This window comes from Colletotrichum spaethianum (assembly GCF_022836535.1).
Source record: "Colletotrichum spaethianum MAFF 239500 DNA, contig16, whole genome shotgun sequence".
NCBI classification, from domain to species: domain Eukaryota; kingdom Fungi; phylum Ascomycota; class Sordariomycetes; order Glomerellales; family Glomerellaceae; genus Colletotrichum; species Colletotrichum spaethianum.
Genome location: NW_026054786.1, coordinates 895,736 through 906,073, shown reverse-complemented (window position 1 = coordinate 906,073; position 10,338 = coordinate 895,736). Strand labels below are relative to the sequence as shown.

General features: G+C 58.0%; 5 protein-coding genes across 5 annotated transcripts; 1 reads left to right on the top strand and 4 right to left on the bottom strand.

Moving 5' to 3' along the window:
- Nucleotides 1-20: 20 nt before the first annotated feature.
- Nucleotides 21-917, bottom strand: ColSpa_06754 (ubiquinone biosynthesis protein coq4, mitochondrial; the record flags this gene model as incomplete). Its single annotated transcript, XM_049272966.1, has 1 exon — nt 21-917. One exon carries the CDS (start codon nt 915-917, stop codon nt 21-23), a length of 897 nt encoding a protein of 298 aa, XP_049128923.1.
- A 1,528-nt stretch (nt 918-2,445) lies between these two features.
- On the top strand, nt 2,446-3,250 carry ColSpa_06753 (3,4-dihydroxy-2-butanone 4-phosphate synthase; the record flags this gene model as incomplete). Its single annotated transcript, XM_049272965.1, has 2 exons — nt 2,446-2,509; nt 2,616-3,250. 2 exons carry the CDS (start codon nt 2,446-2,448, stop codon nt 3,248-3,250), a joined length of 699 nt encoding a protein of 232 aa, XP_049128922.1.
- Nucleotides 3,251-4,519: 1,269 nt separating this feature from the next.
- On the bottom strand, nt 4,520-5,513 carry ColSpa_06752 (L-pipecolate oxidase; the record flags this gene model as incomplete). The annotated part of the gene is made up of 3 exons (XM_049272964.1): nt 4,520-4,787; nt 4,853-5,099; nt 5,147-5,513. 3 exons carry the CDS (start codon nt 5,511-5,513, stop codon nt 4,520-4,522), a joined length of 882 nt encoding a protein of 293 aa, XP_049128921.1.
- A 68-nt stretch (nt 5,514-5,581) lies between these two features.
- ColSpa_06751 (L-saccharopine oxidase) lies at nt 5,582-5,971 on the bottom strand (the record flags this gene model as incomplete). Its single annotated transcript, XM_049272963.1, has 1 exon — nt 5,582-5,971. The coding sequence occupies one exon, from the start codon at nt 5,969-5,971 to the stop codon at nt 5,582-5,584; it is 390 nt and encodes a 129-aa protein (XP_049128920.1).
- A 3,325-nt stretch (nt 5,972-9,296) lies between these two features.
- ColSpa_06750 (uncharacterized protein) lies at nt 9,297-10,157 on the bottom strand (the record flags this gene model as incomplete). The annotated part of the gene is made up of 2 exons (XM_049272962.1): nt 9,297-9,783; nt 9,835-10,157. 2 exons carry the CDS (start codon nt 10,155-10,157, stop codon nt 9,297-9,299), a joined length of 810 nt encoding a protein of 269 aa, XP_049128919.1.
- Nucleotides 10,158-10,338: the final 181 nt, after the last annotated feature.

Here is a 10,338-nt window from a genome sequence, read left to right as displayed (position 1 = left end):
ACAGGCGCCGGCGTGCTTCGTCACGCCGCCCGCCTCACTCCGAAGAAGTAGTTGCCGACCTTTTCGCTGCCCTGGACCTCCTTCCAGCCCAGCCCGGGCACGTAAACGACGCCCATGATGCGGGGCATCTCCCAGCCCTTGCCCATGAACATTGCCTTGAGCTCGTGGTCGTTGATGTACTTGCGCCAGTCGTGCGTGCCCTTGGGCACGATGCCCAGGATGTCCTCGGCGATCAGGTTCGTCGTGAACCAGCTCACCCAGGTCCGCGCAATGGTGCTCCCGACGAGCCACCCGCCGGGCTTGACGAAGGGCGCGCACCGGTCGAGGAACTCGGCGGGCGACGAGACGTGCTCGACGACCTCGAACACGGAGACGACGTCGTACTGGTCCGCCGGCGTGGCGGGGAGCGGCAGCGTCTCGATCGTGGCCGATTTGTATTCCAGCTTGCCCCTCAGCGCCGGGTCTCGCCGGGCGTGGCCTTTCGCGATGGCGAGGACGCCCGGGGTCGGGTCGATGGCGGTCACGACGGTCGTGTCTGGCAGCCTGGCGGCGCTCTCGGCGAAGATGCCGCCGCCGCAGCCGACGTCGAGGAAGCGGGCGGGCGTGGAGGGCGCGTCGGGCTGGCTGGCGAGGCAGTTGCGGATGAAGGTGTGACGGAGCGGGTTCATCAGGTGCAGCAGGCGCGAGGAGCCGTGGGGGTCCCACCAGTCGGCGGCGAGGGTGTTGAAGTGCTCAACCTCCTCGGGGGAGACGGAGGAGAATGTCGAGTGCTGGCGGCATGCGGCGGGTGAGGATGCGGGTGCCGTCCGGAGCAGTGGCGTCGCAGCGGCGCGGGAGGTCTGTCGGGCGAGTGGACCCGTGGTCGTCCGCCGCAGTGCGCGCAGCAGAGCGGCTGTCGCCGGGCGTGAAGATGCCATGGCGATTGTGTGTCGCGGAGTGCTGGGAAGGCGGGTGGTGTTCCGAGGATGCAGAATCCAGAGCAAGGGGGAAAATGGATGACAAAGCAGAGGAAGGTGTCACAATCTTTTCTGGGGCTGCTGGGGGGCCGGTTTGGAGAAATTGGAGATCCTTGGACGACCTCGGCGCTGGTACCGGCCGGCCGCCGTCAGTGCACTCGCTCGTCCTGGACCCCTGTCGATGCAGCTCTGCACCTCATCTGCGGGCGCGGGATTCTCTCGACGATGCCACCTAGGTACTATCTACGGCCCTCAGTAGACATCGGGTGCGAAATCCCTGGCAGCAGTGAGAACCGGGCACTTGGACCTTCTTCCCGGGATCGTGCCGGTATTACGGCGCAGTAGCCGCTGAGAATCATCAAGGTTGAAGAGGGGAGGAGTCGCCGAGATTGTGCAAGAACGGGGCCGCGCGGGAGTGTTTGTCAGCGTCAGTAATCCTCGCAACCAGGGAATGAGGAGCACCCATGAGAATGGTCGGCTTATGTGATCCCGCGTCTGTCGGGTTGGGCCGATTCGCATCTGAAAGTGCACCGTACGCCGCGGGCCACCTGCCAGCAGCTTCACGGGTGAGGCTGACAGCTGCGGCCATGGGTGGTGCCAGTCGCCAAAAGCCCGACCGCCGACCGAAAAGTCGAAAAGTGAACCCCGCGCAGGCCGACGTCCTCGGCGCATTCGGCGCCAGGCCGTCAGATCGGGCTGCTGTAGGCAGGGTCCAGATGCACTCAACCACATGGATGACAGTTGCAGACTAAGCCGCCTGCCAAAGGGGTGTGGTGTTCTCTGTAGCCCGGCGCGCGCCAAAAAAAAACAACCAAAAAAAACAACCACATGAGTCAACCAACAAGGGGCCGAGCGGTCCTCGACATCCTTTCGCGCTCTCATTGACGACATTTTTGATATTAATATACTTGTCGCCAGCGCAGCAAGTTCGGCACGGGCTTTTTCTCTCTGGAAGAAAGAACACGTTGTGAATACGGCAGCTACCCAAGAAGACGAAGCAAACCCGATTGATATCGTACCCCCGAGACCAGACCAGACCAGACCAGACGGACCCGGATTCGGCCCAGAAAAAATTCCCCATCCATCTGCCGCCATCGCTTTCGTTGCCCCTCTCCGCCCTCGCGTGACAGAATCCCTGGCGTCGCGCAGCAGCAGCACCAGCAGCATTGAATGAACCTAGAGACCAAAAAGACAAAAAAAAAAAAAGAGAGAGACCAGACCCCTGAGGCCACCGAGCTTTGTCCGCCAGAGACCCTAGCTTTGCACCTAAATTTCCCTCGTTCGCGGGGTCCGCCTTTCCGTCCAAGTCCAACTCGACAACCCCTCCCCCTCACTGGCTCCCCCCGTTCCCGTCACCACTTTCACCGACGAACCATTAACCTCACCTCGCCAACTCCTCCCACGACATCGTCCGCCCGCCCGCCCTCGCTCGCTCTCTCCTTCTTCCGCCTCACGTCTCGCAAATTCCCCTCCAATCCCAGCCGCCATCATGCCTTCCTCAACAATAGACGAGTCCAAGTTCGACTCCATCCCGGACGCCATTGAGGCATTCCGTAAGTCCGATCCCGAACCTCCCGCGCCCGCGCGCCGATTCGCGCTCTGCTGCGCGAGGCGCCCACAAACCTCCAGAAACTAACCTCGGAATCCCCCCTGCTCCAGGCAACGGCGAGTTCCTCGTCGTGCTCGACGACCCCTCGCGCGAGAACGAAGCCGACCTCATCATCGCCGCCGAGGCTCTGACGACGGGCCAGATGGCCTTCATGATCCGCCACTCGTCGGGCTACGTCTGCGCGCCCCTCGCCCCCGAGCTCCTCGACCGCCTCGCCCTGCCGCCCATGGTCGCCGTCAACGAGGATCCCCGCGGCACCGCCTACGCCGTCTCCGTCGACGCCGCCGACCCCCTCGTCACCACCGGCATCTCGGCCCACGACCGCGCCCTCACCTGCCGCGTCCTCGCCGACCCGGCCGCCCGCGCCGCCGACCTGCGCAGGCCCGGCCACGTCCTGCCCCTGCGCGCCCGCGCCGGCGGCGTCCGCGAGCGCAGGGGCCACACCGAGGCCGCCATCGACTTTTGCAGGCTGGCCGGCAAGAGGGAGGCCGCGGCCATCTGCGAGCTCGTCGACGACGGCCGCGCCGTCGAGGGCCGCGCCGTGCACGAGGAGGCCGGCATGATGCGCGGCGAGCAGTGCGTCGAGTTCGCCAAGCGCTTCGGGCTCAAGGTCTGCACCATCGCCGACCTGGTGACGTACCTGGAGAAGACGGAGGGCAAGCTGGCCGTCAACGGGTCCTCGTGAGAGCATTGGTTCGTCCCGCACCAAGAGCGAGGGGGGGGGCCGGAGCAGAGGAGGTTCTGCTGAGATAACGAGGGTGGAAAGAGGATGGGGAGACATGTCCTGGCTTTCGAAGCTCAAAGGTTGGGTGGTGGCGGGTGGCATCGACGTCTAATTGTCAGTATATATATCCATGGATATCGAACGCGGGTCAGTCAAAAAATTGGGCGCTTGGGTTTTTTTTTCTACATATAAAAAAACAACTTCTCGTCACATCGTTGCTTGCACCTCCCTGTCGGCGCATATTGGGTCTAGAGGTACCTGCTTGCTAGGAGCATCCAATTGGAAAAATCTTGTGTCTTTTGCGTAGCCAGTTGTTGATGAAGCCGGTGCTGGTTGAATAAATACGAGTGATAGATATCTTCGTCACTGCGTGTTAACCCGTGTGGCCATGATAGACGCATTCCAAGCCGACAACAGGCACAACAGGCATACATCACGCTGAGCCAGCGCCCCGGCAAATTTGGTGTGACGAGATCCCTCGACAGAGTGTACAGGCTACACACTGACTCCGAGAATGTCGCGTATGTGGCTGAGACGGCTGTACTTAGTTGACCGCATGGGCTGGTAGGCGTGGCGCTAGCACACTAATTCGTTTCGGGGTTGGATCTCAGCCTCTCATAATATATCTCGGCTCTGATGTAAGTTGCACGCGGGCCCGGGTCACCCTTGAAGGCCTGGCCGAGATGGAAAGCAAGCTGATGCTCTACTGCAAAGCCCCCAACGGTTGTCATAATTTGAGACGGGTAAGCAAGAAAGTGTCTTCAGAGAAGCTCACAGAACTGTGCTCTCTCTCTCTCTCCTCTGAGCCCCAACAATGGGGTTGCAGCCGCGACTCGTCTTTGGGTCTGTTCCGAATGCCAATGTGCATGGCGACCTCGAGCAAGAATTGAATTCGCCCAACATGTTGCTCCAAAAGACTTTAATGCAGGGCGACTTGTTTCTTCCCGAGAAACAACCGTCCAGAGGTATCACAAGATGTTGCTTTAATAAGATTAATCAAGTGTGCCCCCCCGCCCCTTACTCAACCGAAAAGCCAATCACAGTGATCCGTCTCCCGTTTCCGAACACAATTTGCACACATCTCCATGCTGTATGCAAACCGCAGGTCCTGTCCGTTGCCGATGCAACTTGGCCAGTGACGCCGATAATGCACTCCCATCCCCATGACCAGTGTTGGTCAACTTCGCCCAACCGTTCCCCTCGCTCCTAATGCGACGCGTAGGCAAACGCCTACTGCTTCTCATCTTCCCTGATCCATTCACCAAGATCACCCTCGATGCTGTATGTCGAGTTCGCCACCTGGCCGCCAGCCTTGCGGTCCCAACCCCAAATCTCGGCATACTCGGGCTTCAGCTCACCGTGCAGCATCTGGACAACGTATTTACCAATGACGGGAAAGAATTTCCAGCCGTGAAAGGAGCCGCCGGTCGCGATGAAGAGGTTTCTGCATTGGGAGTGAGGGGTGATGAGAAAATCGTGCCTAGGCGTCGTTGTGTCCCTGAAGCTGTGTAAGTCGAGTCAAGACTCAGAGTTATTGCGCCCAGTGGCAATGGTGACACCTACCAGCAGACTCGGTATTTTTCGATGGTCCTGCCCTTCATCTCATCTCCGTACAGACCTCTAAGGGTTTCGTAAGCCCTATTCTTCAGATGAGGAGGAATATGCTCCTTGGTGGTCCACTCAGTAAGGTGACGGTCCGTGGGAGCCAGGGACATGGTGGTGCCCGTAGGAGCATGGAACTGGTTGTTGATGAACGCCATGTCACAGTTGAACTTTAGTGTACCGTCTGGGGTCATTGACATGGACTCCCCTATGCTGGTCAGTGTGTCTCTTCAGGAGAGCCATCGGGTGTCTTACCTTTGACCGAGGGCAGGCGGTTCTTGAGCACGGGGATGCCTCTGAACCTCTCTTTCTGTTCTCCCTCAGCCTTCAAGGTAAAGCTGACGGCGCCCGTAGTAACCAGCCTGTGAGCGGCGTGGATGCCTTTACGATCAGGGGCGCTCTCGGCGAGCAATGCAGCGGTACGAGCACCCGTGCAGAGCACGATGGTGCCGTTCAGCTCGTCGCCGTTGACCAGCCTGACGCCGGTGCAGTCGCCACTGGTGTCGAACAGCAAGGTCCTGACCTCACCGACGACAAGTCTTGCACCAGCATTGATGACATGCTGACGAACGGCTTCGAGGGAGTTGGCGGCCTCGACCCAGCCGCAGCGAGGGTTGTACATGATTCGATCGAGCCCTTCAAAGTCGGCCGTGCCAAAGGCAGGCCAGGTAGCTCGCACCTCGCCAGGAGTCATCCAGCTGGCCCGGAGTCGTGCCCAAGACTGCGATGCGCGCTCTGAGCTTTCTCGTTGTGGCCATCCGGATCCGCACGAAGCACACCGACTTCGTGGTAATAGTCCTTGAAGAGGCCGTTCGTTCTCCAGCAGTCCATGGCCTCTATAGCCAAGGGGGCGTAGCACACGTTGGGGTAGTCATCCCTGAGGATCTTGGAGATGTCATGAGAGGCCGCTTTGGGGTTGGAGAGCTCGGTAGGGTCAACGAGGATTACGGTGCATCCGGGATGGCGTTTGAGGAGCCAGATAACAGTCGACAAGCCAAAAACGCCGCCGCCAACAATGATAAAGGCTTTGGGCTGGGTGTTGCCAGACTCGACAACAGTGAAGGGCTGTGACTGGGCCATTGTATCGTTCTGATGCTTCTGTTTCTCCAGGATGCTCTGAATTGTTCAAACAGAACCTTACATCTCACGGGCAAGACTCGAGTCTTATATAGACAAAAGTTGGCATCTTGAGCAGTTGGTTCGAGCAGACTTTCTGCCGTCAAGGGATATCAAGACGCAGCGAATGGTTTCCTGTCGTGCCATACACCTTCCGCCGAAATTCGCCAACTCGCCCGAATCGATGTCTATCCGCATCGATACGTCTACCCGGATTACCTTCAGGCGGCCCAAAGAAGTCGACAGCTACGCTTTCGGGGTCACCTTAGCCTCATGCTGTAAGTCAGATGGGAGTGGACCTGGCGCCGGGCCTTTGGCGATTAAGAGACGGCGGCCGCGGCGAGGGGAAACAGCTCCGCATGTGCGGCAGGAAGTAGCGGAGTATCACATCCGGTCGTGTACGAGAAAAGCGAGCGGCAGCAGTCAAGACTCGGGTGACTCCCGTGATGACGATCTGCCATCGGACAAGAAATCGTTCAATAGTCTGAGATGTATAGTCGTCAATGAGGTAGCGGAGTGTGCGATGCGACATGTCAAAGGAGACGCTGGGTGCGAGTGTATGTGCGGGTGGTGTGGTGCGGTGGTGTGGTGTGGTGGTGGTGGTGGTGGAGTAAGCCGGCGCCGTCGATGGCAGGGGGAAGATCCGCGTCTGCGGGTCTGCGCGTTCAGAGGTCGTCGCCGCCCATGTCGTTGGAATCGAACAAGGAAATGGCCATCTCGACTGGGCTTTCTGGGTGTGCTGGCTGGGGCGGAGGGGGGGGTAAAAAGCCGCGATCTACGCCGGCGCTGCTCGTCTTTCCACTCTGCCCGCTGCTTTCGAGAGTACGTACCCTTGGATCACGACCGACGAATTGATTCTGGGCGTTCTGATTGGTTCGGCGCTACATCCATAGATCCAATCACAACCCCGTAACCAATCAGCGGGCCCAGCCTCTAGTCTCTAGGTTGTTGGGACCAGCAGCTTACCAGTTAGCGTTCTTTCCTCTGTGAGACGGTTCTGTCTGTCTACTGTACCTGTGTTCCAACAACGACAGATTGGGACTTTGGTCGAAACCAGATACTCCATCCATCCCAGACGGTTCCTCCTAAATGAAAATGTACTTGGCCCGGGGGAATCAACCACCAGACATGGGGCGGGGGAGAGGGGCCTCCATCATACTACCTAAAGTAGGTGAAAACAAGTCATTTCCTCTTGTCTGGAAAGACATGATTTCTCGCGATTCTGCGCTGCTCGGCGTACCTTGGGTGGCTGACTAGCCTAGCTCACTACCAAGTTGGTCGCCTTACAGACACGACACCGCGGAGACATAACGACGTGTCTCGAGTGAATGAATCCAAGGGAGGGGTGTTGCGATAACAGCCTTGCAACTCGCAGGGTAAACAGCATCTAGGATCCCTTTCGGCCATTGCTCCTCTTCCGGCAGACATGTCCGGTTCTCTGTTCGTTTTTGCCATTCAGATTTGGCCATCAACCCCTCGTCGGCCTCTCTACGACACTCCCCCAACATGCGCCATGTCCCAGCTTCTGCGATGCAGACGTCAAGACACCGTATAGCACCGCTCTTGCAACATGCGATCGCTGGGTGATTTCCCGCTAGTCGCCATGGAGGTACGAAGCCGCACGCGCACACACGCACACCTTCGCAACCCATCGCCCGCAACCCTACCAAGAATTCCCGCCCATCAGCGTGGTTACTGAGCGGCATGTTTCCAATAGCCAAGCCTGCCCCATTCTGTGCTACCACCCGCCCCACGTTGGCGTCGAGAGACGACCGCCCCCCCTCCCCAATTTGAACTCTTGCTTGTCTCCGGTTGCTGGGCCCAAGACCCTCGCATTCAACACATTCGAGTCGCGGGCAGGCCGATACAGGGCATCTGCCTCGCGCACCTCCATTCGATGTGATGGCCGTTGAGGACCAAACGCTTCGCAAAGAGTGCAGGACTCCTTTCTATGGGAGCACCATCTCACACTTCAGGGGGAGCAAGAGCGTGTTCCTCGCTTGTTCGGGTCCAGAGAGATCTGTCCACTAGTTGCTGTTACACCAGCCTCGACAGTGGCCCGTATGGCGGGAGATATTATGACAGGCAGCGCCCCCATCTAGGAGCCTGCAGGTCCAGGGCCTCAACATATGGTGCATGCGCCGACGCCCGCGCCAAAAGCTCCGCCTTTACACAGATCCATGTGTGTGAGTCTTCCGTACCTATTGCCGGGACATGGCCTGGCGCCCCTTGCCGGCAACATACAAAGAAGGCTCCTTTTGGTGCCAGACCCCCCCTGGGCCCTCGAGGCCATCGCCGCTTTCTTGGAGAGGCATCTAGCAGTCCATGTCAGATGCGATAACTGACGTGATGGGTTGACTTGGGTGCTGCATGGCGAGTCAGCACCGGCTGGGTTCTAGTCCGACATACCAGTCGTCGCGTCGACAGACGACATTGCTGGTATCCGTACGTCGCCATCATCAATGGTGCCCACAAGAGATTGCTCGTGTCTCAGTGGCACCTTGCAGGACTCTGCTCTCGTAGGCCGCCAGCCGACAGCATAGGTGCTTCGATCGCCGGCTGGAAACGTTGCCTTCGGTATTTGCTGGTGCTTTTTCGGGCTTTGTGAAGGATAAATATGAGAAGATGCAACGCTTGGTTGCTTCAACAAGTCATTATTTGGTAATCAACTTCGTGGTTCTCGATAATTCGTATCTTGTACGCCCATGTTTGGGCGTTTTTCCACGCAGGCTTCAAGACTGCTGGTCTGCCCATCATACCGATTGACCTGATGACCATGCCTCACTCTTCATGTCCACCACGTCACCTCTTCCGAGGCGGGTATAACATGCAGCATGCCCCGACTTACAAGAAAAATATACAGCCCCCCACCGCTGACCCTTGTCAACGCGGAAATAGTGATACAGTGTGCCAACCCAACGCCTGGAGACGCTTATCCCGCGTGCCCCAACCCGAATGAATGAAACCAAGACCGCTTGGAAATGATCAATAAAGTGGCGCAAGAGAAAATTTTGTTATCCCAACAGGTTCCCGTTCGCCAATGTGGAATCTAATCCGGCTGCAGTTGCATCCTTTGCCCTAAACCCAGTGCTACCTCCGAGGCCCAGGCAAAGGTAACGGTTGGTCGTGCTTCACGTTCGCCTGGTGTCGGACCAACTGGTCTTTCCTTGCGAAACCGTCCTTGTTGGGGCACCCGGGTAACATACACTTGTGAGGTTTGGAGTGCTTCTGCAAGTGCTGCCTGTCGTCCAGATTAGCGTGAGGCCTCTTCAAGTGGCGCGTGTTGCTATTACCTGTACATGCAGTTGCGGTAGAAGATCTTGGGCCCCCCCTTGTGGTCTTGGCCTCCCTTTTGACACGTCTGCCAATGGGGGCAGATGTAGTGACCCTTTCCTCTGTGCCTCAAAGAGTCCATGTCTACGTTGGTGCCCATTCTTGGGCCATCTACGCTATCGTCGCCCATCATGGTGTCGTCGTCGTCGATATCCTCATTGCCGTCGTCATCTTCTTGCGGAGAAGCGGGGGTGGACGACCGACGGTACCGGTCAGACTGGCGGTATGTATGCGAGCCATCCGAAACAGACGCTTGTGATCCGACTGCGGAGAAAACCGCACCAGACGATGACGCCGAATAGGAAAAGGACGACCTGGAGCTCGATTCCGAGAAGAAGGTCTGCTGGCCGGGCTCTGAAGGGTGCTTCTCGTGAACGGGAGAAGCGCACTCCCTAATGTTCTTAAGGCTGGCTGTGTTGGAGTCGACCGTCTCCTTCATGCTCCTAGTTCAAAATCAGCAACTGGAGAACGCTACGTCGCGGGCTTGAACACACCTGAGCATTTTGCGCTTCCTGGTATGGAACTCAAGGATGCCCATGTCATTAAACCCATTCGCACGATACGCCTGATCAACAATGTTGTGGCCCGTCGAATTCAGGCGTTCCTCGTCCAGGAGCTCGTCGGTAAAGTTCTTGTACAAGACTTCGGTGATGTGGATGAGGACATCGCTAAAGTATGCCAGTGCGCCCTCCTTGGGATCTTGTTTGGGTAGCGTCCTGTCGCAGTCGGCATATGCTTTACTGAGGATCTTGCGGACCTCGGCCTCTTGGTTGATTGATCCCTCGGGATTGAGGAGTGAGTTGATCTTAAAAGACATGACGATTAAAGCAGGCAACTGGACGCATAACACCGTGACAAATGATCCTTGACTTTTTGGGAAGCGTGTCGTGAAGAGTTGGGAGGAGTGGCAGGTTGGATGGGTCGTAAAAAATGTTGCCCCAAGTCGAGTAAGAGAATGGAAACTGGAAAATGGGCCGTGGATTGGGGAACGGCTGGGC